This window comes from Marmota monax, unplaced genomic scaffold (assembly GCF_021218885.2).
Source record: "Marmota monax isolate L192 unplaced genomic scaffold, Marmota_monax_Labrador192_F-V1.1 WCK01_AAM20220418_F8-fsc00060, whole genome shotgun sequence".
Lineage (NCBI taxonomy): Eukaryota > Metazoa > Chordata > Mammalia > Rodentia > Sciuridae > Marmota > Marmota monax.
In genome coordinates this window covers 11,199,146-11,225,140 of record NW_026692826.1, presented here as the reverse complement: position 1 = coordinate 11,225,140, position 25,995 = coordinate 11,199,146, and the positions used below count along the sequence as shown (strand labels likewise).

General features: G+C 50.6%; 1 protein-coding gene across 1 annotated transcript in view; it reads left to right on the top strand.

The window, feature by feature from the left end:
• The window catches only part of Pard6g (par-6 family cell polarity regulator gamma), a 58,869-nt gene that overhangs the window by 19,908 nt on the left and 12,966 nt on the right, over nucleotides 1-25,995 (top strand). Inside the window, exon 2 of the mRNA XM_046448624.1 lies at nucleotides 6,727-6,949. Coding sequence (XP_046304580.1) covers nucleotides 6,727-6,949 — 223 coding nt within the window. The remainder of the gene's footprint in view (nucleotides 1-6,726; nucleotides 6,950-25,995) is intronic.

Below are 25,995 nucleotides of genomic sequence, written 5' to 3'. Positions count from 1 at the left end.
TCCCTAACTATCCTCTGTAGAGCCTCTCTTATAGCATTAATCAGACATGACAGTGGGTATTCTTGTTTTTTTCTGGATCTCAGGGCATGTGTCTCTTTAACCATTGAGTCTGGCATTGTCGGTGAGTCTTCATAGAAGTCCTCTATGAGGCTGAGGAATTTCCCTTCTGTTCCTAGTTTGTTGAGTATTTTCATCATAAAAAGATGTGTTTTGCAGCTGGGGCTGTGGCTCAGCGGCAGAGCACTTGCTAGCACATGTGAGGTACTGGGTTCGATCCTCAGTACCACATAAAAAAATAAATTAAATAAAGGTAGTGTGTCCAACTACAACTAAAACAATGTTTTTAAAAAGATGTGTTTTAGAATTGGGGTTGTGGCTCAGTGGTAGAGCACTCGCGTAGCATGCACGAGGCACTGGGTTCGATCCTCAGCACCACATAAATGTAAAATAAAGATATTGTGTCCACCTAAAACTTAAAAAATAAATATATTTTTTTAAAAAAAAGATGTGTTTTACTTTTTTAAACTGTTGTGGTGATTGAATGGCTTTTGTCCGTTAATACACAAGTATGACATTGATTTTTCAAACGTTGAACCAACCTTGCATTTCTGTGATAAATCTCACTGGTCATGGCGTGTAGTTCTATTTAGATGTTTTGGGGTTTTTTTTTGTTTGTTTGTTTTTAAATATTTATTTTTTAGTTGTAGTTGGACACAATACCTTTATTTTGTTTATTTATTTATTTTTTATGTAGTGCTAAGGACCGAACCCAGGGCCTCGTACGTGCAAGGCGAGTGCTCTACTGGTGAGCCACAACCCAGGCCCCTATTTAGATGTTTGGATATGATTTACTAATATATTTTGAGGACTTTTGCAATTCTTCATAATGGATGTTGGTGTGTGGTTTTCTCCTCTTGAGGTTTCTTTTTCTGGTTTTGGTATCAAGGTAAAACTGGTGTCACAGAATAAATTGGGACTCATTTTTTCCTCTTATTTTTCGAAAGAGTTCATGAAGGAATGGTACTAATTTTGTAGACATTTAGTATAATTTCCCAATCAAGCCATCTGGGCCTGGACTTTTCTTTGTGGGAATTTTTTGATTCGTAAAGTCAGTCTCCTTACTTGTTGTAAAAGTTTTTTAAGATTTTCTATTTCTTTTTGAGTTAATCTGGTATTTGTGTCTTTATAAGAATCTCTCCGTGTCATCTAGGTCATCCAATTTTGGCACATAGTTACTCATAGTATTTCAGAATAATCTTTTTTAAAAAATAAAATCTCATTTTAGAACAGTTTCAGATTTGTGGGGAAATTGCAAAGATAACCCAGAGAGTTTCCGGACACGCAGGCTGAGTTCCTGCTTTTCACCTCTCGTTTTGATCAACGGTGCTCCACTGCCACGGCCCGAGCAGAGACTGAGCTGGTGTTCATCAGGTTTCCCTGGCCTTTACCTGAAGACCTTTCTGACCTGATGTTCCAGAATCTTACCCTGAGAACCTCACTGTATGGGGTGTGAAGTCCTTGTGCTCCCTCTGGCTGTGACGGTTTCTCAGGCTGACCTTGCTTCGGAGGACCAGTTTTGATTGATATTGATATTGATATGGTCTGGTATTTTGTGGAATCTCTCTCAGTTGGGATTTGTCTGTTGGTTTTCAGTGTTAGAACGAGACTGTGGACTTTAGGGAGAAGGACCACAATGGAGTAGTGCCACTTTCATCACATCTTACTGAGGATACAAGCTGTCATGTGATTTGCCCTTGGCCCCCTGGCTGAGGATGTTTTCCAGCCAGGTCCACTCTGAAGTCACTCTTTCTTCCCCTTTCTACACTGTGCTCCTGGGACCAAACTTATTATGTGGGGGGCCTACATGTCAGGGGTGGGAGGTAATGTTCTCCCTCCTTGAAGGTGGTGTAGATCCACATAAGTTATTGATACCTTTCTGCATGGGAGGTCTGTCTATCCTGCCTCTTTTATTTATTCAGTCACTTATTTATATCATTGTAGACTCAGGGACATTTACTTTATACTTTGAGTTATAATTCAGAGCTACTTTGTTTTGGCCAGTTGGTTCTGGTTTTCTTTGACATGCTCCATGTTTGGTGGGGGGATGGTTGTTTTCAGCACTTCCTTGCTTTCTGGTGCTGCGTGATCCAGCCTCATGTTTCCTGTGCCTTCTCTCAGAATCAGACCCTTCTCCAACGAGCCCGCTTCCTTGGGCGCCAGGTGCGATTGGTGCTTCTGGAATGCCTGTAGAGTCCTCAGTTCCTTTAGGTCAATAGTATTGCCTCCTCTTACTTCTTTTTTTTTTTTTTAATATTTTTTAGTTGTAGATGGACACAATATCTTTATTTATTTATTTTTATGTGGTGCTGAGGATGGAACCCAGTGCCTCACACATGCGAGGCAGGCGCTCTACCACTGAGATACAGCCCCAGCCCCCTCCCGTTACTTCTGATTTTAGTAGTTTGAATCTTTTCTCTTTTTCTGTTAGTCTGACTACCTAAAGATTTGCTAATTTTGTTGATCTTTTCAAAGACCCAACTTTTGGCTTGTTATTTTCTCTAGCTTTTCTAGCTTTTATTCTATTTATTTCTGTTCTGATCTTTATTTTTTATTTATTTATTTTTTTTTTAGAGAGAGAGAGAACTTTTTTAGATATTCATTTATATTTTTTAGTTCTCGGCGGACACAACATCTTTGTTTGTATGTGGTGCTGAGGATCCAACCCGGGCTGCACGCCTGCCAGGCGAGCGCGCTACTGCTGGAGCCACACCCCCAGCCCCTGTTCTGGTCTTTATTATTTCCCGCTTTCTGCTTGCTGTGGGTTAGGTTGTCTCTCCCCCCACCCCCATCTACCTTCCTCCTCGTTTCTAATGACAGAAGTTTAACTTACTGATTTAAATGTTTCTTTTTTAATATAGGTGTTTACAGCTATAAATTTGCCTATAAGCCCTGTGTTAGCTGCAATCCAAAGTTTTGATATAGTGTATTTTAATTAATCTCTATTTTATAAATTTATCCTGTGATTCTTTCTTTAATCCACATGTTATGGAGGAGTGTGTTGTTTAATTTCCACATATTTGTAAAACTGAACCCCCCATTTTTATCATCCTATTTCAGGAATAATTGTTGGGGTCAGCTACAAAATAGATAAGTGTAATTATTAAAATAATACTGGAACAACACTTCACTTGGCTGGAAGCTGTAGGAAAGGAGGAACTGCATGTCTTTCGAGGTAGCCCAATGTCTCTGAGGACCCCGTGCTTCCTAGAGGAGGAGCTTCAGGCTCACGTTCACTTCTCGCCTCTGCCTGGGGTTAGCCGTTTTGCCCTGGGAGTCCTGGATCCTTTTAGGCCTGAATGATGGAGCCTGAATCAGGTACTGGGGGTGAGGGTGAGCATTTTGATTCTTTGTCTACTGATTTGCCTGCTGACCCAGCCAGGCACAGCAAGGCAAGCTTACCTAAAACCTCTCTTAATAAGTACTGGTTTGGGATTGAATCCAGTTACTGGTTTAGAGGGAGACCATCTCCCAGGGTAGGCATCCCTTAGCAGCATGTTGTGGGGCCAAAGAGGTTGGAGTGGTACCTTGTCGAAGCCCCCGTGTAAACCAACATTCAAACCAAGACTCCGAGCGCAAGGGAGTGGCCAGGCTCCCACCAGACTTCATGGTGGTTTGGGTCATGGTCTTCCAACATTGTGAGCCCACTAAGGAATTTTGTAGAACTACCAAGAGGTGGTTGCAGCTCAGTGGCAGAGGGTGTGTCTAGAGTCTAACTCCACAGGGGATAATATACTTTAATGCTAGCATCTAAATTTTTTGAAATATAAATAGTACAAAGGATATAATTTCCACCATGCTGTAAATATTTCACTTAAAAATAAAGCTTTTTAGCATGTGATCTTTTAAATATAGTGAGTGACGTCTGAAATCTGTAGTGATTTGATACCATCAGCAGATGTTTTAAAATAGGATGGATAGGCTCTTTGCAATGAACAGAAATTGTACGTGAAAAAGTTTTTTCTCCTTGATTCCTTCTTTCTATTACTCTCCCAAGAGATTCTGTTCTATTATTTTTTGCCTTAAAAATGTATGCTTAATTATCTGAAACAATAATATATGCTTTTCTCTGCAAAAACAATATTTGTTTTTAATGTTGATGTTAAAAGTTCTCTGATGGGGCTGTAACGCTCTGTGCTTTACAGTTACTTCTACTGTTGTGAAGTTTTAATGCTCAAGACCAAAAGTTCTAGAGATCCGATGCACTGCAATTGACATTCTAGAATTGTGCACTGAATAATAGCTAAGTAGCAAAGTATCTATATCACAGTAAAAAAAAAAAAAAAAAAAAAATCCAGGTTGAGTCATTGCAGTTCTTATCAAATCATGTTTGCAATATAGTTGCAAAATCTGTTGAAATATTATTTGTATCCAAAGTGAATATTTAAAATCCTTTGTATAACAAGGATGTTCATGTTACATGAGCCAATCTGCAGCTTCTTTGCTGTGTTGCCAATGCATAGCTTTGTTTACACAAACAAATCAATCAAATGCTTACACAGAGGAAGGTGGAAGCAGGGGAGGAGAGGCTTCTTCTTGGCTCACCAGCCACCTCTCCCCAGGACATGTGCCAGAAACAAGTGATAATGGAGTGGTCTGTCATTAAAATTGTTTGGATGATCTATTGATTGACAGTTCAACTAGGACAACTTTTAATTTTGTTGAAAGCTAATAATGGGAAGCCACTTGATTTGCAAGATTTATTGCTTGCTCATTAAGTCCATGTGCTTTTTCAGTTTGGGGTAAGTGTGCTGACACCATGTGGCAGTGGGTTGCACCTGTTAATTCCTTCATTTGAAGGCCCCTGTTTGAATCTGATATAACTGAGGAAATAAAATACTAGTGTCCTGGGCTAGGGCTGTAGCTCAGTAGTAGAATACTTGCTTAGCATGTGTGAGGCACTGGATTTGATCCTTAGCACTACATAAAAAATAAAATAAAGGCATTCTGTCCATCTACAACTACAAAAAATAAATTTAAATGCTAGTGTCCCATGGTAGTGATATTTTTAAATAAAATGCTCCATATGTCACATTCCACATCTCTGTTTGATACTCTGGGCACCTTGAGAACAGGAGGCAGACTTGCTGCTGCAGGGCAATACCAGCGTTATTGTCAGTGACGTGCTTTGCTTCAAGAAAGGCCTGAATTAACTCTTCTTTTCAAATTAACGTGAACACATATCAAGAGGGAAATTATTAAAATACTGAGGAATAAATTGAGCTGTGTCTTAGATTAGTTACTATGCTGAGATCAAAACACTGTAGGTGGGTGTTGAGGGTGCCCTCAGCGCTGAGCCACAGGGAGGGTACTGGCGATGGAAAGGGGTGTGCTTGCATGCATCCTGTTGGGACACTCTGAGAACCATGTGTGAAAGCCAGAAATGGTGCACCCATGATTGCATCCTCTCATGTGTAGTGAGAAGAGAGGTTTGGCTGACCAAGGAGGACACTGCTCTGGGAGTTGCACATGGGCCATACCAGACACTAGGCATGAGCTTGCCCTAGTGAAATAAATGTTTTGTGATTTGATAGGATAACCAAATCTGAAAGAATCATGTAAAGCTCATGTTGCTGGTTGTATCCCTTGTGCCTTAAAGGTGTGCATCTCCTGTGGGCAGAGGCGCCTGCAGGGTCCAGGGCGCTCCTGGTGTGGTGTGCGGAGGGGCCTGCAGCATCCACTGGGCACACCCACCTGTGGTGCATCCTGGCATTAAGTGCTGAGAAGAAATACAATGCTTATCTTTGAGGAATGGAAGAGGGAGTCTGGGGGATTCTCTGCACCCCTATGACAGCCTTTCCTCTGCCACTTCCAGGATACAGGTGCCATCAGAGCTGTAACTGGCCAGAAACTGCATTCTTGGGTGGGGTTTTTCCCCTGCTGACTGTGTAGAAGGGGGCTTAGGCTTTTGGTCATTGCAAGTGGCTTCTCCCAAACCAGCATGCTGCATTATCCCACAGCTGAGTTCCAGGGATAGTGCAGGTTAGGAAGAGGCTGGCTTTGCTTTAGATGACCTGGAGGAGGTGGAATGGGGACTGATTCTCAGGAGGGTGCCAGACCCTGCAGGTGCCTCTGCCCACAGGAGATGCACACCTTCAAGACACAAGGGATATAGCCAGCAACACCTATTTATTTTAAAAATAAATAGGACTAGGCATGTAAAGCCTCCCTGGGTTCAATCCATAGTACAAAATAAATAAATAAATAAATAAAGACACCCTAGTTTAAGATTAAAACCCATAAGGACTTCACCTCACCCTTATAAAAATGTCTGGAAGATACTTTCTCTCTGCCTCTGAATCTCCTGGTCCTGCTGTGGCGCTGTGCCCCTGAGGAGGGGGGTTGTAGTCAGCACGGACTCCTGCGTCTCACCCTCTAGGTCTGTGTGCACTTGGCCTTGCTTTTCTGACAAGCTGAGCCTAATGGACCCTGCAGGCCTGTCCTCGAGATGTGGGGCACCTGCTCGGTGTGAACAGGTGCACAGCTCCTCCCTCCATGCTGCTTCATTCCCCGATGCCCCTCGCTGCTGGTGGCCTCTCGCTTGCTCACAGCCAGTTATGTGACCACGGCCTGGCTGACTCTGTGACTCTGGGGCCTGGTGGAGGCTCGGGAGTCTTGCTCATGAACACACTGTACTTCCTCTGGTTCACCCCATCTCTTGCATTGTAGTTTGGGGCTGAATTCCGAAGATTCTCCTTGAACCGCCACAAGCCTGGCAAGTTTGAAGATTTCTACCAGCTGGTGGTGCACACCCACCACATCTCCAGCACCGAGGTGACCATCGGCTATGCAGATGTGCATGGCGACCTGCTTCCCATCAACAACGATGACAACTTCTGCAAGGCCGTCTCCAGCGCCAACCCCCTGCTCAGGGTCTTCATCCAGAAGCGAGGTATGGAGGCCCAGTTGCTCCATGTGTCAGCATCACTTATTAAAAACTTGTGGTTTGAGTTTTGTCTGCCATGGTAGAATCATGAGATTCTATTTCCTAGCCTGTAGGAGATTGAAGAAATCAAACTTTTTTCGTCAACATTAACTTATTAGAACAACTTAACAATAGCTAGACTGTATTTTCCACCTTACATAGTGTTGATTTCTGTCTTTTAAGCACTGAGGAAAAAGTAATATTGATACTTTTAGTATTTTAACTAGAAGCAAGCAAATTCAGTAATGAAGTGGAATTCCTCAGTAGCCTAAAAATGAAATTTGAGGGCACTAGTGTATGTTCCCCATGTCTTTCAGGATTGGAGCAAAATGTTAGCTTTAACTTATAACTTTGATTAATGTTTAGCACTGAAGGCCTCGCTGAAACGATGTCATTTGATGAGAACATAAATGACTAGCTTTGAAGGGGGTGGAGGCCGGATGCCTGCTCGTCTGGGACCACATGCGGCTCGCATCCCACAGTGCAGTTTAGACTGTTTCTTCCTCAAGAAGCCTGGGAGAACCTTGTCATTTCAAAATAACCTGCTGGAGGAAGGAATGAACTGCAAGCAAAGCTTGAAAATGGGAAAATGGCATGTTTGCGATTAATTTAGCTTATATGGACAGGGTAGACCTGTGTTGACATGAAGAGGGTGTTCTCCCTCCTGGGACAGACCTTCTGTGTGCACAGTGAGCACTGACTGCCTCAGAACAGAGTGACCTGGGACCCTTGCAATGTGGCACTACAGCACTCTGCATCTGCAGTTATAGACTTGCTTGTAGGTGCCTCTCTGAGAACTTAGAAAGGGCTCCATGAGCACAGACCAGAGGAAGCTGCATGGGGGTGAGAGGGGAGTGCTCAGGTGTGGGAGTTGGCCACTGGCTTTGCATCTGCAGGTGAGGCTCTCTGTGTCCGGTACCTTAGTGTTCTTGTTTGCAAAATGAGTTGTCAATGGTACAGTCACAACACGCTGAGCAGTGTGCTAGCGTACAGTCTGTGCTCTGCAAATATTAGCTCTTCTTGTTATTCCCACTCATGGCAATGGGGGGACAGCAGGAGACCGCTGACCTCACAGCAGGCTGACTCACAGGCATGAGATCAAAGCCTCTGCATCTGCAGTCTTGGCTGAGCCTGCAGGCCCTTCTGATGGTTTGGGGCGCCAACATAGGCCTGCCTTCCTGACAGCGGCCAGGGCTACTGCTGGGGAGCAGGACCCTCAGTGTTCCTTGAATGGCTCTATGTGGCTTCTGGCATCCCCTTATTCTGTTCTCGGTGGTGGCCACCCCCTGCCCAGCCCATCCTGGGAGGGGTGCCTGCACCGCACTGCCCCTGCCTGGAACTCTCTGCCCTTCACATCTCTCAGGAACCTGGACGCTCTCTCGCCTTCTCAGGGAGGCTGCGCTCCATCTGCTCTGATCAGCTCACACGGCTCTCCACCTGCTTTGCTCTCTTAGTTTGCTCTTTTTCTCTGATTACTTATTGACAGCTATCAGGGTGCTGTCCATCTTCACCAGACCCCACGCCCATGGAGGTTGTTACTGGCTGTGCCCCAGCAGCCCCAGGTCACAGTCTTGCTCACCAGGGGACATGTGTGAAAGCCCTGGGAAGACAGCTGTGGACATGGGCTTCATTGTGCGTCCTGCGTTTTGCCCCTGGCTGCAGGGTGGGGTTGAAGCTGGGCAGAGGTTGGCCTGAGCAAGGGCTACCACTGCTGGGTCACTAAGCTGAGGCAATATGGGCCCAGGGTTGTCCCCTGGCCCCTCGTCCCTGCTGGGGTGTTCATAGCTTTCTTCTCACTCTCCTCAGTGGGTTCTAACTGGAGATGACAGGCAGGGCAGTAGCTAGGCATTGGACATCCAGGGACAGCCAGACACCTGGCATCAGGACAACCTCGTGTCAGGACAGACTTGCCGGTCTGCCCCTCAGAAGACTGGAGACTGAAGTGGTTGGGTCCTGAAGCCCCGAGGTTGGGGCTCACAGTTCACAGCCTTCTGGGCATCAGCCGTGAGAGGCCAGCTTCTGTTCACCGTCCTACACAGCATCCACACCAGAGTGTCATGCTGTCACTTTCCACACCGATATATCTTATTAAATATGTTTATAGTCACAAATGAAAAGTCAGCATCCTCCTAACACCTACTGAAATAAACCCCCAGCCGTGCTTACAATATCAGACCACTACTTACTAATCTCTTCCCTCAAACCACACAAAGACATAACTTCAGACTGACATCTCTGGCCACCTAGGTGTAAGCCCAGCAAACAGTGGAATGAGGACCACACCCACCCCACAAGGACCCTAGTATGGTGCTCACATTCATTTCACAACAGCCAAAGGGCGGACACAACCTGGTGTCCATCATGGTAAATGGACAGACAGACTGTATGCATGCAATGGAACGTGATCATGAATAAACTTCCAATCAGCTGAGGGCACTGCGCCAGATGTAGGTTACTTTGAGACGGCTCCTACTGTCAATCCTTGCTCAGGCCTCTGTATTTGCAAATTTGCCTGCTTGCTAAAATTTATTTGTAGCCCCAAATCAATACTGACTGTGGTTTTGTAGTCCTGTGAGCACATGCACAAAGTGATAAGAAATTCAAGTGGCCGATTTGCACATTCCCAACTGAGACCGACAAGGGGTCTCTGCTCCTCATTTGCTCATGCTGTAGACCTCGCTCTGCTGATTCAACAGCACGCTTTCCACATTCCTGCATTTCTCCTTACGATCCTGCTGCTGAGGGAGGCCCAGGCACAGGACTGAACCATCCAGCACCTCAGCACAGGTGGCTGCTCTGCGCCTCAAGGGGAAGTCGTGTGCCTGGAGAAGCTAAGATCAGTTGTGCTGCCTGAGTTCTGCGTTGGTGAGGCTGCGGTGCATCTTAAACCAGGTGTCTTTAAACAGAAAGCAAGGTGATGTATTGGTGAGTTGGTGACAGTGCTGTGCCCAGGGGTTGCAGGTGCCCACCTGTCATTCCTCAGGACCCACAGCTCCATGTTCGCTAAGAACCTTGCAGGACAAGGGTCAGTTGTATGTGAAAAATCCAGGATGGCCTGTCCACAGGGATAAAAGGAGAGGAGAACTGGGACAGGTCACTTCTTGGGGTGACCAAGATGTTCTGGACCTAGAGGCTTCCGGACACATGAACTCCATGCTACATCTCCGTAAGGTGGTAGAAGAGAGCCAGGCTGGCCAAGACAGTGGCTCAGAGCACAGCCTGGTCCAAGCCCTAGCTGGGTCGGCTCAGGGCCTGCCTCCAGCCTTCACCTCCCAAACTTAGCCACCCTCGCCATGTAAGAACTTTGGTTCTCTAATCATCATGTTTGTTCAAAATCTTTAAAAATCATCTCTTCCCCTACTAATTAGAACCCCTGGTACGTGCCCAGGGAGCTCTCCTGGTTGTAGGAACCCCTGCTAGGCCCAGATGTGAGCTTGGCCCAGGTGTGCACATGGCTTTCTGTCCTCTGTAGGGATGCAACGTGCACAGCCCAGTAGGATTCACAGCCAAGTCATTTTGTCACCAGGAGAGATCAGGTATCTTCACATCTTGTATCTTAAATGTCACTTACAGTAATAGTCATTTAAAAAACACAGTACATGTTATTACTAATGTGTTCATAAGAAAGCACACACGGTCTTGTATCACACTGTTGATATTCTGATGGTTGTTTCCCGTGTAATCCCCCATATTTTACTTTATGCTTTTAAAACATTAGTTCAAAAAGTATTCCTAAGCATCATCAGATTGCTCTAGGGCTGGTGGGTAGCACATACAAGGCCAAGTGCTGGTAGGTGTTTGGGACCCATTCTCTGTGCCCCTGCCACCGCCTGCCCTCCCCAGGGACATTTGCAAAGCTGGCTCAGCCAGAGAGCACAGGACCAAGACCAGCAGAAGAAACTCAGTGTCTCTATTTTTAGAATAAATAGAATAAACAGGAAGTACAGATACTAACAATTCACCACTCAAATAAACCCTTCAAGCACCAGCAAACCCATGGTCTTCATACTTACCTCCATGCCCTGCCCAGCCAGAGGGGCATGTTGCAGGCAGGCCAGCATCTGTGACTGCCTGGGCATTCAGGGCACTCTGTTGGGCTCCTAGGATAAGGAGAGCACATTTGTAAATCTTGAGATTTATCAGAATTTGCATGAAGGTGAATTTGTGTGTGATTTCTCTTAAGTGAGTTGCTTGGAAGAGTAATAAGGAATGATCTTCAGATTAAAATGTGTAGACAGCTGGGAATTTGATACAGACCTGACAGAGCGTCTGAATTCAGGCACATGAACCCTGCTCACATTTTTCTTGGATTCCTGTGTGTCTGGATCTACACTGGGGGCTGCCTCCTCAGCAGGAGGCACCCAGCAAGCTGTCAGAATTGTTTCGGACCCCTTCCCACATGGCTCTCAAGAGCTGCCTAGAGTCTCAAGGTGCTGGTGCTGACCTAGCCTCGTGTTCTTGAGCTCATGGGGACAGGCCAGAAGCCAGGTTGTCACCCCTCTACAAGGCTCATGAGCCTCTGCTGCCACAGATGCGTGGAAGTTGGCATGTTTGGAAGATTTCTTCTTTTTTTTTTTTTTCAAATAAAAAAAAGGGCAAAAAAGCCTCCCACTGCTTCTTGGGAGGCTTCTTCCCATTGCTTCTGTGTTCTGTCCGTGGGAACGTGGGGAACACAGCGTGCCTGCAGTTTCCCTGCAGTGGGCCGCGAGAATGTGCTGATGCAGCAGGCCAGAGTGGCAGGGCCAGAGGCACTCGTGACAGAGGAATGAGGGGCCCGACACTTCTCAGCCCCCACTGTAGACATGCAGCAGGCTGCACCTGCTTCTAGCTGAACCCCTGGGGGCTGCTCTCCAGCAGCCCAGGTGTGGCACCTGCTGTGACATGATGACAGCCCATGTTCTCTGCCTTGGTTCTCCTTCCTTCCTTCCTTCCATACTGGAGATTGAACCCAGAGGTGCTTAATCACTGAGCCACATCCCCAGCCCCTTATTTATTTATTTGCTTGTTTATTTATTTATTTTTTGAGACAGAGTCTCTCTAAGTTGCTCAGGCTGGCTTTGAACTTGCAATCTTCCTGCCTCAGCCTCCTGAGTCATTGAGATTACCTGCATGTGTCACCACACCCAGCTGATTCTTGCTTTTTAAATTCAATGTATCTTCCATTAACACTTCGTAAAACTATTTTGTTTTTAAAAATTCCTTTCTGTTCATTCTTTTAAAAAAAATTTTTTTCAGTTATAGATGGACGCAATACTTTTATTTATTTATTTATTTATTTTATGTCGTGCCAAGGATTGAACCCCGTGCTTCACACATGCGAGGCAAGCACTCTGCCACTGAGCCACAATCCCAGCCCTCTATTCGTTCTTTTTTTTTTTTATATTTATTTATTTTTTAGTTTTTAGCGGACACAACATCTTTGTTTATATGTGGTGCCGGGGATCGAACCCGGGCAGCACGCATGCCAGGCAAGCACGCTACCGCTTGAGCCACATCCCCAGCCCCTCTATTCGTTCTTAAATATTTGTGAAAGGAAATCTAGGTGACACGGAAGTCCGATCCCAAGGTCACATTTGTGACACTCATGGTGGTGAAATCACCCTGGCCTCTTGCTGTAACAGGCAGCTGGAAGTGGTTTTGTGGAAGGGGCTGTCGTGGATGCGACGGAGATGGCGCTGGCTGGGCTCTGTCCTTGGTCCTGTGGTGGACTCCCTTCACCCCTCCTTCTGTGGTGGGCACTGGTCGTGAGAAGACAGGAATGCCGTGGGTCTCTTGCTGACCACCCTTTAGACCGCCCCAGTTCCTCCTCGTCAGAAGCTGTGTGAGCACATTTATGTACTCACCAACTTCTCTCTTGGAGTCAGCTGGTAGGTGGTTCTTGCTGGGTTAGAAGCTTGTGTTTTAAACAGAGATACTTACTTCTGGGATTCCTCTCCTTGGCAGGGCATTAGAATAGCATTTGAATTGGTTCTTCTTCCTTTGAAAAATATATGTCTTTGAAAACTGTCACTGTGGCTTGGAAACCCATTGTCTGGGATAAATTTGCTGTCAACTTGGCCAAAGTATTGAATGGCTTAAAATTGTCATTTTTTTTCCTGCCACCCCAGAGTGGCTCGTTGTGTGAGGATGAACATGCTTATTATCTATGTCAATTTTGGGCTTTTTTTTCAGGTTTAGGCAATAATAAGCTGAGCCAAAGTGATTGGCTTTCAGGTCATTGTGGTAGCAGGATTTGTCTTTGAAGTGAATCTTTTAAAACCCAAAGCAACATGCTTCTCAGAGAATGTAACAGGGGTTGTTTTGGGGGTGGTTAGGGTTGTGTGCTGGTGGAAAGCTTCAGCCCTCTAAGAGGCCACTTAGGCAAACCCACACCTACCACCACCCTGCAAGACCATACCACCAGCCGTGGCACAGCACAGGAAAGCACCAGGTCTCTGGCCCCACTGGAGTCTTGTGGGCGGGCTCTTCAGGCACAAACTGGACATTCATTCTTGACTCCCTGCATGCCTACTGGCCACTCCTCAGGTGTGCTAGCACATGGATCGGGACTGCCCAATTGGATCAGCTGTGGCAGTACACGGATGCTCAAGGACCACATGCATGGCTACTGTGGTGCACAGATCAGGCGTGACTCCTGCTCTCCTAGCACAGGTCTCTGCTGACTGGAGCCAACCACTAAGTAGATGAAAATTGAACAGCACAACATCAGCAAACGCGAAGGGCCACCCCTGCTGTGATACAGAGTCTGGGGGCCACTTGCAGAGCAGGTGCGTGAGCAAGGACTCTTGAGGGACCCAGCTGACACCCCTGGGTGCTGGGCCTGGCTTCAGGGTACAGTCTTGCTGTCAAGAGTTTCCATCACGGGCTTTGTGGCTGAACCCCTGGTCACCCATGTGCCTGCCAGGGACCACATGTCTGAAAGGCTGGTGAGAGCCTGCAGTTGGGAGGTGTGAAGAGACTTCTTATCCTGCATGGATGGTGGAAATCCAGCCTCACTCACTGTTGGCCTGGCAGAGTGGGACATGCAACCCCTCAGGTGGTCTGAGCTGTCCAGGCCCTTGTCAGGGTTGCTAGGCACAGTGCCAGCCCAGGTTGTTTGCTGAGGTGATTTTCCAGAGGCCAGGTTCTTGTCTCGCCCCCTTGACCTGGGTGTCCACAGCCCAGGCTGCACCTTATGCAGCATCCTCCGCAGAAAGTACAGCCGTAGGCACTGCTGGCCATCGTCCCAGAGCTGACTTCTTGTGCTGACTGCTCATGAGCAGTACCTGGACAGGCTTGTGCTATACCCTGCAACCACAAAGCTGGGAGAAGTGTCCAGGCTGCAGTCAGCTACAGGCCTGCCTCATTTATTAGGCATCTGCTGCATCCTGGGGACATGCAGCCAAGCCATGGTTCCTGACCTAAAGGGACCTGCAACTGCAGGGTGTCCCCTAGTGGCAGGTGCGGGCCATGTAGATGAGAAGCAGGGAGCAAGGCGAGCGGTGGAGATAAGAAGGCAGCCCGATCAGACAGGTCCGGGGGCTTTTTGAGGAGCTGTGCCAGACCCAGTGCATGATCGCTGTGGGGTGGCCGAAGGACTTCCGGAACGCCCATGGCCGCACAGGCTCTGCTGGCTCTCAGTCCAGCCCACCCTGTGATCTGGCCTGGGCAGGACTCTCCAGGGAGGAGCAGGGCAGTCAGCCCAATAGGCTGCTGGGGGTGCTGCCACCCTACCTCTGCCAGCTGTCCAGGGCCTGTTGCTGCTCTTGGGTGCTGCCTCCTGGGAGCCTGCTGGACACTGAGCTCACGGCTGCAAGGTGTAGAGTACTTCTCCTTTCCGTCTCTCTCCTTTAATCCCCAAGCTCCAGCTGACGACAGCACCCACCACAACTTCTCCACCCCTCGCCTGGCCTCACTGCTATGTGGACTCCTGGGCCTGACCCAGGACCAAGGCTGGGCTGGCCAGGCCTCTGAGCTGGTCTCCTGCCCACCCTCCTCCTCATGCTCAGTTTAGGAAGCAGCAATGTGGTCCTGATAGCTGGCCCCAGGAGAACCTCTGATCAGTCCCGTCAGGCACACAGAGGCCTCTGTTACCAAAGCATTGGTTCCTAGCTACTGTGAGGCCCTACACCAGAGCCTCGGGTTGGGCCTGCGGTCTGGACCCTCCCACCCTTGAACCAGCATCCTGGGGGTGAAGGTCGTAGCTCAGCTTCTCCGTGACTCAGGCACACAGAGGGTCATGACCTGCTACCCAAGAAGATGGAGATGCATCTAACTGTAAACCACGGGCTCTCTTCAAGTTACATGACGCTCACGGCAAACCACATTGCATGATTCTTCACATTTAGCACATGATGAAACCGAGACTTCAGGAAGTCAAGCAGCAAAGCTCTTCTCAGCTAAAGTCTGGATTTCTGTGGCATCCCCACTCTCCGCGGCTTCTACAGTGCCTTCATGATGGCTCAGGTGTGCTGGCGCTTCATTTCTCAAGAGGAGACTTTCCCTGCAGCTCAGAACATCGGTCAGCTTAGGAGCTGGAGTAGCCCCCGTGACCACATCATTTCTGTAGGAAACCAATATTCCCAGGAGAGCCACTGTTTACCGTGCCCGAGTGTAGAGAAGGTCATGGCAGAAATGATTTACCTCGACTGGCTTGGAGTCCAGAGGCATAAATATTTCCACAGTGAACTCTTCGTTTCCAAAAACGTAAGCAAGATCTGGATTTCCTCTGGCACAGCAGTTTCTTTTCCTGTTTTTGCCCTTATCTCTGCACTTTCGCCTCCCCTGCTGGAAAGGGACCACTGTGGAGGTCACCATCTGCAGCATGTGGCACCTGTCCCTGGTTCTCATCCACCCGAAGCATCCTGTGGCACTGGTGAGCACAGAGGTGTGGAGTGTGTGTCCGGCCTGGTGTGGAGGGCCATGTGCTAGGTGAGTCCACCCATCACCACCCCCAGAAAAGTGGGGATGAATGCACTGACTTTATCATGCCACAGAGGAGAGTGTTGAAACATACTGCTAATAAGAATTAGCTACTTTTCATAGTGGCAAAACAGGCACACCACAAAAAGAACCCTGCTAGCCACTTCAGGTACTTTTCAGTGGTGCTAAGCACATCCACCCTGCAGCTGTCACCACCACACACCTCCCGTCTTCCCAGTGTTCCCAAACGCCAGAAAGTAGCTTGATGCCTGTAGGGACCGATTTGTATAAAACATCCACGGGGCATTTTTTATTACTGGTATCCACAGCCTTGTCAGACATTTTAAATCAAAAGTGAGGAATCACACTCCTCCAAAAGAAAGATCACTTGAGGAATAGCAGTCTCTTGCTCAGGAAGCACTGACCCCTGAAGAGACCCCAGGCTTCCTGGCTGCTGTGGCTCCGCCCCTCCTGCTCACTGGTGGCTTCTGCTGTGTGGAGTGGGGGGCACTCATGGGAAGCCGAGCACCTGGGAGGTGACTAGTCGGCAGCCTGCATTGTGCTTGGGGAGCCAGGCTGCTTGCAGGCTCCTGTCTGGGTGTGCAGGGTGCCTGCTTCCTGATCCACTGCTGCCTGCCCTGTCTGAGCCCCTGAGGATACGGCCTGGGCAGTGGGTTCTCTGGGGTTCCAGGCCTGGGCCGTGTTTGTTTGGAGGGCCCTGGAAAACTGCAGTGCTGGTCCTTCCAGAAGGAGCCCCTAGGCCTTGCCTCCAAGCCCTCTCCTCCGCCTCCCAGGAAGTGAAGGGAAGCAGGACTGCCCAGGCCCAGGCCCGGTGCAGGAAGTGCCCTGCCCGGGGCTGGGAGGGTGGGGTGCTGCAAGCAGGGACCCTCATCTCTAGGCTGGAGTGCTGGTCTTCCTTCTTGGCCACCCTTCCAGCTTCTCTGGCTTTCTGCACCTCATGTGTGGGGCTGGCATCGAGGGGTCTGCCCTCCCACCCCACCCTGGCCCCCATCTGGGTGATGGGCTTCAGGTAGGGTGACTCCTGTTGAGGCCTCACCTTGGGGATTCTACACAGAGCCGCTTCCAAATGACAGCTGAACCGAGGCCTCACCAAGCTGGAGGCCAACCTGATGGCCTCATGGGGACACCAGGCTTAGAGACACCCAAAGAGCATTTGTTGATACTCTTGCTCTCTAGAATGAGCAGAGGGTCCCCTGAGGGCGAGTCTCTTCTGCCTCAGCCTTGCCAGCCCACCACCCTCCAGGATTTCCAGTGATTCCTTAAAGATTCGACGGGACTCTTCTTGTAGTTCACCACGATCTTCTTGTATGGTGAAAACCATATTTTTGACGTTCAGGGTGGAGCTGATACCTGTGACCACTTTGATCCCGGACTCAGGAGGTTGGTGGTACTTGACTGAAGCAGGTCTTCCTGACCCCACAGCTTCAGCAGCAGGGAGCTCTGTGGCCCTCGTCAGGTGTCTGTGCCTAGACACGCACTTGACCAACCCAAATCTGCTGCTGTGTCAGATTCAGGAATGTCCTCTCATGCAGGCCTCGTTTGCCAGGCCAAGTCTGAGCCCTGATCTCTGGCAGATGTATCCATATCTCTCATAAGCATTTCTAGACCTGGCTTTCTTTTTCTTTTTCCTTATTTGTGGTGCTGGTGATTGAACCCAGGTGTATCCACCCTGAGCCACACTTCAGTCCCTTTTTATTTTTTGAGACAGGGTCTCACCAAGTCACCATGCTGGCCTTGAACTTGGAGCTTCCTGCATCATCCTCCCGAATCGTGGTCACTCCAGTGTGACCACCCCACTTGGTAGACTTGGTTTGTTTATAGACCAAGACATAAATGGTGTAAGTGCCTGTCCAGCAAGTTACTTGAGAGCCCCTGCAACTGAGCTCCCTGAACTTCCTCGGTTGCCGCAGATCTGTGTCTGCGTGTCAGAACACCAGAGGCTCACGTGGAGCCTGCAGCCACCAGCTGCTGTGTGGACTCGGGTGTGTCCTATAATGGTTTCTTTTGCTGGTTTTCCTATAGGTTAGTGGAGCCCAGAGAACTGCCAGGAGGGAAGGAAAGACAGATAGCTGCGGGCGGCCTGGTGACTAAGTGAGAACACAGATCTGTGTCCACAGCAATATTTGCATAAATAGACTCTGGAACCATCCAAAAAGCAGGGAAAGCCAGCCTCGGTGGTAGCTGTGGAGTCCATGAATGCCAGTGGCTTGGGGCTCCCTTGGGGGGGTGAAAGCACTCTACAATTTGAGGTGCTGAGTGTTGCCCATCTCTGAAGGTCATTGCACCATGGTTAAAGCAAGGGCCTCTGGCAGGTAAATCAGCTCTACAGGGAGTTTCAGCCGAGTGTTCCTGTGGTACTGAGAGGTCCTCAGCCCAGCCCTGCTCCTGGGAGAGTCCACTCTGACAGGACTGGGGGGCCTCTGGGGATATGCTGGGAGACCGCGCTCAGGGCTGTGAGCCAGGCAGTTGGCCTCAGTCTGGAGCTGCCAGGCCCTAGGCTTGTGCCATGCTGCTGAAGTGAGCAGCCCTCTTGGCGGATTCAGGAGAGGGACGTTCTGCCTTTGGCCACAGAAGCATCTGCCAGTGACCTCCACACACAGGGCCCCTTGTGTTTGTCTTAGCCTGCACCTCCATGTGGAGCCCCACAGCTGAGAACCTTGCTGATGCTCCCAGCCTTTCACGGGGTCCTACAGTCGCGTTGGCTGGTGGCTTAGCACAGTCATGAGAAATGCTGAAGTCGGCCTCCCCTAAGTATGGGCTTTTCTGCCAACAGTTATTTTCAGTTGTTTCAATTACAGTTGTGCTCTCTGGTAACCACTGCAGTGGTGCATAAATGCAGGCTGAATCACAGCGGGCCCACAGAGTCAGCTCTGGGGTGGGAGGACACATAGACAGCCCCGGGAGGAGTCCGGCCCAGAGCCTGTTCCTCCAGCACACCTGAGGCCACTGTGTTCTGGGGCCTGGTGGGGCCACCACCCACTGGAAGTGGGAAGCTGTGGGATGCGTGCCACCCCAACTCTCCTGCAGCCCAGAGAGTGCTGGCAAGGCCCCACCCACCTCTGCCCTGCTCCTCCTCAGGAATTCTGGGGTGTGTTTCCTTTTGCATTCAAGAGTGAGGGGTGGGAAACAGCAATTCTTCCTCTAGCAAGGTGGGAGTCAGGAGAGGCTGAGGGCCCCTCTTCTGGGTTCACATCAGGAAGGGTATAGGGGACACAGACTGTAGAACTCATGACCGGTGCTGTTTTGTGCCTGGAAGAGGGATTTGGGGAGGAAGGGGTGGCAAGAGGAGGTACCAGGTACTCAGATCTGCATTACAAAACTTGCTTGTTGAGGAAGCCGGGTCTCTGTTCCTGAGGGCCCCCTGGGGTCACTCTGTGACCTCAAGTTGCTGATACCCCACACAGGGGCCTGCAATTTGCACTCCTATGTGCCAAGGCCAAAGCAGCACAGACTGCAGCAGAGCCAGGGAGGGAGGGGAACTGCTGCCCCAGGCATCCCCCTGCTTCGGTTGAGCTGACTGAGAGGGCTTCCCCACCTCTGGCCCTCAGAACCACCAGGTCCTGCTCACTGGACCAGCCTGGCCCTCATACCAGCACCAGCGCGGAGCCCAGAGAGTGAGTCTTGCTCTGTAGCTCTAAAGGCACGTGGTCCTGGGCAAGTCATCCCAGCTCCCTGGGCTAGGGTTCCCAAATCAGTTGAACATTGGTCAGGGAGGGTTAACTCTGGCAGACTCTCAGAACAGATCTCAGGGGTGTCAGCCACTCAGTGTTCAGGAAGAAAGGCACCCCTGGAACACAGCAGGCATATCCATACGGGAAGGAGTGGAGAAGGTGGGGCTGGGGATTCTTGCTTAGCACCAATGAAGGGGCCAAGCAGTCCTTCTGCCACTCCTGGGGGTGATCAACGAGCCACTGAGGCCGCCTCCGGCACGCTGCATGTCCTCCTCACAGAAGCGTACCTCAGGTGAGGTCCACGGTGCATCAAGATCACACAACATCCTTGCAGGACACCGGGTCCATCCACTTGGAAGCAAAATTTTAAAACCAGTAAAACCAGTGTCCCATAGTACAATTCTCACAGGAAGGAGCTTGTCCTGGGCTGCTGTCAGCTCACCAGTCTGGAGCAGAACAGGCACCTTGAAGGCAGAGAGCTTGGAGCAGGCAGAGCCATGTCCTTGGGAAGAAGACCCCAGCCTCAGGCCTGCAGAGGAGATCCATTATGCCGCCACAATTTCCTAAGACACTTTAAACACCAGAAGTGAGAAGACGTGGTCAAAAAGCAGGCTTGGAGGTCTGAGTAAAATTGTATTTTTTTGTTGTTGTTGTAGATGGATATAATATCTTTATTTTATTTATTTATATGAGGTGCTGAGGATTGAACCCAGTGCTTCACACATGCTAGGCAAGTGCTCTACCAGTGAGCCCCAGCCCCAGCCCTATATGTAGTTCCATGTAAAACAGTGGGAAGGCATAGCAACTGCAGCCAGAGTGCCATCAGCCTATGGTGAGGAACAGCAGCAGCAGATCAGTTGTGCATGCACACCTGGAATGTGTGTATGCAGTGGTGTGGGACCCAGTGTGGGAGCTGGACCACTGTGCCCAGGGTCTTTGGTCCTGTGCCTGGAATAAGTTCGCTTCGAGGTATTGCCACATTCAGGTAGCTTAGGCTGTAAGTCTAAATAGAAAACAAAGATCATGAAGGTTAATTTGCTTTAATTAAAATGAATTTTACGATCATTTCTTGGCACATCGCAAGCTAAATCACCTTCTGAGTGTACACTCAGCCACTCAGCGAGCTCGTGGAGAAAGCTGCACTTGTGCATCCGTTTCCTGCATGCCACGTCCTCCTCAGCCAGGCTCTGGCATTTGTGCCTTGCTGTGGTGCTCAGCAGAGCTCAAGCATGGCCAGCACATGGGTGTCCTGGACTGCATGCTTTCCTAATACACCAAGCGTGCCCAGCACATGGTGTCCTGGACTGCATGCTTTCCTAATACACCAAGCGTGCCCAGCACATGGTGTCCTGGACTGCATGCTTTCCTAATACACCAAGCGTGCCCAGCACATGGTGTCCTGGACTGCATGCTTTCCTAATACACCAAGCGTGCCCAGCACGTGGTGTCCTGGACTGCATGCTTTCCTAATACACCAAGCGTGCCCAGCACGTGGTGTCCTGGACTACATGCTTTCCTAATACACCAAGCGTGCCCAGCACATGGTGTCCTGGACTGCATGCTTTCCTAATACACCAAGCGTGCCCAGCACATGGTGTCCTGGACTGCATGCTTTCCTAATACACCAAAAGGAGCAGACCTCCTCGAATGGCAGCAGGAGCAGGAGCTGGAGCTAAGGCAGGTGCACACCTCGCGAGTGCCCCTGTGTGGGTGCTGACTCCAGTCCTTGGCGCACACCCAGTTCCTGCCATAGCCGCCTGCCCTGTCTCCAGATCAGAGCACCTGAGAGTGGCCCGTGGGACAGGTCAGCACAATCTGGCTCATCTTCTCAGCCGCCATGTTCTCCCCAGAGGCCTGAGCCTTTACCTACTGCTCCCCCAGCAGGCTGTCGTATGACTGGATCTCAGAGGGATGCTGCCCACCAGCCCTGTGCAGCTTTGAGGCCCAGGGGCTGCATGTCCCATGCAGCAAGAGCCTCGTGCATAGCTGCTGCGGGAAGGAGGTGAACTTGTATGGCTGGGCAGATGCTGTTCTCTCAGGTCTGCCCAGTGACAGGGGCCAAGAACTGATTGCTTTCTACCTGATACAAGAGTCTGGATTCCTGTCACCTCCTCCTGTGGCTTCTTTCTGCCTTATATGAAAAGAAGATGTTTCACTTGTCAGTTACATGTCAAGCAAAGGTGCATTTGCCACAGTGAAGTGGCACTGGCAGAGACTGACAGGGTCTGAGAGAGTCGGCATTTACCTACAGTAAAGGGTGAGCAGGTTCCTCTTGCACCCTTCCCTTTCCCTGGGCTTCGGGTCATTCTGGCAGCGGCACCTCCCTCTGCAGAACCACAGGGCCAGGTCCAACAGTCTCCAGTGGCTGAAAACCCTCGTTGGTAACAAAAATTGAAGCCAAAATGTGCAGCGAGGGTCAGTTTGTGTAAGACTTGTGGCACCAGTATATGACTGGCCAGGACAGCTGAGCCAGGCTCCTGAGCAGAGCCCGTCCTGGGGCTCAGGCTGGCCCACAGTGCAGTTGGTATGCCAGGATGAGCGGCTCTGGCCGTGTACCTGCAAGGCCCTCATCCTGGGGAAGGCAGAAGAGCCTGCTTCCCCTTGAGTCCCCACGGTCCAGATGCTGGACGTGTTTAAACACTTAAATTGAGCAACAAATACATCACTTAGAGTGACTTTTGAAAGAAATAAGAGTTCTATTCTTCTGAGATGAGTATAGGTGAATGCTGGAACATGAAGATAATAAGCTCAGGTTATGATACCCAACCTGTTTTCATGCACCTGTGTCACATTTGTTGTAAAACCCACAGAGTTGAAAACATGGGTCTTAGTGGGCTAAAGATGGAGTTCAGGGGGTGTCCCAGGACAGAGCAGGCATGTTGGCACCCCTCAAGTGGTATGGTGGAGGCAGAAACTTGCAGACTCTGATTTCCTAAGGATGGCTTCAGTCTGCGCCGAGGAAAGACAGCTCTCCCAGGAGTCCAAGGCTGCAGCGACCAGGGACACCCTTTATTGGGAAGGCCACATTCTACAGCCAGCAGGACCCAGGCATCGACCTTTCCTTTGTCAGTGCATTCAGCCTTATAGCTACCACCACACAGGACTCCCTGGGACCCCAGGGGGAGATGCCTCCCGACCTGCCCAGGCCACTGGCTGCACTTGCCTGCTGGACCCTCGTGTAAGACCAGTCTTGTGGCACATGGCCTGCACTGGCTCCCTGCCTGTGTTCCTCTACAGATGGCCATGTGCTGTGCACCCATCTTTGCCCTGTGTGAATCACATGCTGTGGGGGCCCCTGTGCAGGCCTCCGTGTGTGCCACTCAGCTCGGTAGCTCCTGTGGGAGCTATGCACTGAACTGCTTGGGACCCACAAGACCCCACAGATCAGCTCTGAGTTTCGCTTCACGTGCCTCTTCTTGTTTCCTACCCTGTCCGAGGAGAGAGGGCTGACCCCTGCCTTGATACTGCTACTGGGGCTGCCTCCTGCCAGGAGGGAATCATCTGGGGCAGGTTGTTAGCATTATTTGCTATGAAGGCAAAAAGACCCAGAAAAGTGGCTGTTTGGTACTAACATGGTATAAGGAAAGGCCTCTCACAGGAGCTGAAGCGCTTTGCGGGAAACCCCTCACACAGCAAGTCAGCATGTCGCGGTCGTGCCAGCCCATGTCCACACACTGCTAGTGGGCCCAGCCCAGAACCAGTCCCCGCTGACTCCTGGGTGGAGGGAACTGAGGTTTCATTTAGAGGGTCAATCTATTGAGTGATCTCTCTTCTTTGCCTATTGAAAGTTGTGTAGGACCTTTATGGCTGGTTCTGATGTAGCATTTCTGTGGTCTGGGAGCCACCAGGGCTGAAGCCAAGGAAGATGCCCAGGAGGACAGGGCCTCGGCCACTGAGGGAGCTGGTCTGGGTGCTCCCTGTCCAGGAAGCAGAGTTGTGTGCAGTAGAGAGGAGCTGTGCTGCACTCCCCACCCTCTGTGCATGGCTGTTCTCTCTACGCCCAAGCCTGGCTCGTTCTGCAGACATCTCTTCCTTCCCTCTGTCTCCCACATTGGTAAGCTCTCCTCCTCTTCCTTGATTTCCTGTAGAAGCCTAATGCAGATGGAAAGTCTTCTCTGCATGCACCTCCCTGTTTCCTGAGGCACAGGCCTCAGGGTCCAAACACCTCCCCCCACCAAGCCCGCCCAGAGGGGAAGGAGCCTTCAGCACTGTGGCTTCCAGGTGATCTCCGCATCTCCATTGGGTCTAGGGCCAGCCCCGTCACATGCATCCTGCGCATGCCTGAGAAGGGCAGGAGGGCTAGCTGCTCATCAGAAGGAGCCAGTGGCTGTGGACAGAGGGCTGTGGACAGCTCGGCCCTCCCAGCTGTCTGCTTCCCTGCCTCCAGCCTCAGTTTACCTCCAGCAGCAGGAGATGCCGTGGAACTGTGGTGTCTGTACTCCCCTGGGTACAGCCGGAGCCTGGTGGATACAGGCCTGGCCTGCCAGCTGACTACGCTGTCTGTACTGCTCAAGTGCTCGTTTCCCACGTTCCCAGCTGCAGAGTGAAGCAGAGGGGACAAGAGCAGATCCCTCCCAGGCAGCAGGGGCACCAAGTAGGGTCTGGCCCCTGGGGGGACCCTGGGGCAGGGTGCCCAGCAGGATGATCAGGCTAAGGACTAAGCCTTGCAACTTTGCCTCCTTCCTGCCAGGGCTGGTTCTCAGCCACTTTCTCAGGCAGACTTTGGGGTCATAAAGAGCCCTCCTTTGCTAGAAGTGTGTGGAGGAGGCGGGGTGCCCCTTTGGCACCGCTTAGTTGGATAACTATGGGGTGTCATATGGAATGTAGACTGTTAATCAGCCCCCTTGCCACTACCAGGCAGATGCCAGCAGCATCTGCCCAGCCAGTTGTAACAGTCGCTAGGTGTCCCCTGAGGGCAAAGCCCAGGTAAGTGGTAGCTGCCTGGGTCATGTTTAGGGTTGGGCTTAGGGTTAGGATGGGGCTGGGCCTGCAGGATCTGGCCTGCCCCTCAGCTGGTGTGATTGTGATGTAATGATGCACAGTCTAGGAGAGGCCAGGCTGGGTCTCAGTAGTGCCAAGGTCACTAGAGTGCTGGGTCACCTGCTTCCTACAGAGATGAGAGTCCCTGTGGCGCCAGGCAGCCCCATCGCTCACAAATGGGCAGAGATAGTAACGTTGGAAAATAAGATCACCCTCCCGGAAACATCCAGGGCCACTGGCAGAGAATGAGAACTCCAGAGCCTGGTGGGATTGGCCCGGGAGGCCTCCAGCAGTACCTGGGTGTGAGCGTGGACCAGGCTGCTCTGCTTGGATTCCTGTGTGGGCGGCACTTGCTCCTCCTGCTGCATGTCCCTGCCTGTTAGCAGCTGTCACCGCCCTTGCCAGCCCTGCTCTGCCAGCCAAAGAACTCCCCAAGCAGGACCTCAGGTGAGCAGGGTTCTGTACCTGCACTCCACAGCCAGCTAGCTCAACCAGGCCAGACCAGCACGCAGGCCTCTGTTCAGCTGTCCCCACCCCACCCTGCCACCTTCCTGTAGGATGTTTACTTCTGGGCTGCTCTCTGCAGACACTGAGCTTCACTGCTGCCAGAGCCACCGAGAGGTGCTCGTCTCAGACCTGGCTTCCCTGGACAGAGGCAGGCCCTGCTGCAGCAGCTCTCAGGAACCAGCGTCCAGTTGCTACCAGCAGGCAGCTCCATTTTGGGGCCAGACAGTACACCACCTGAGCCTTCACGTACCTACAGTAGTTCTTGGACCATTTCATGGCCAACCAGAATGTGAACAACCTGTGGACCAACTTGTCACTGCACTGTCCTGTCCCATGAGGAGGTGAAGATCTGATTAGAGTTGGGCAACCTGAGCCTTGTGCTCCTGCAGGTCTAGCCAGAGGCAGAGGGGATCTCAAGCCAGATCTCCATGTGTGGTCTGAAGGGAGGCCAGTGGCAGGTCTTGGGGGCCCCTTCAGCCCTTCTGCTGGCTCAGGGCAATGACCTGCTGATGTGGCTGACACAGGGCAAGTGTTGCAGTGTGTGGGTGTGTGCTTCAGCTGCCGGGTTGACCCCTCCCTTCCCAGCCTTGCTGAGCACTGAGGCTGGCTCAGTGTGACTCAGCTGACTGACTTCAGCTCCTGAGATTACCAAGAGAAAACATTCCCTTCTAGTTAAGAGAAAAAGAGAGAGAGATGACCATAGCCACCTTCAGGTCCTTTCTTTGGAGATGCAGTGGGTCATGCCACCTGGGCTGGCCAGGCAGCATGCCCACCTCCTGGCACTACCCAGAGGAGACTTGGGAGGGAGCAGCGAGTTCCCCTGGGTGCTTCCTGACTGGCTTCCCCTCTCATTCCATACCTCTGCAAAAATGTATGAAACAGGGACTTGCCTTCCATGGTTTGCTCTCTCCCTGCAGCTAGGCTCTGCACCTC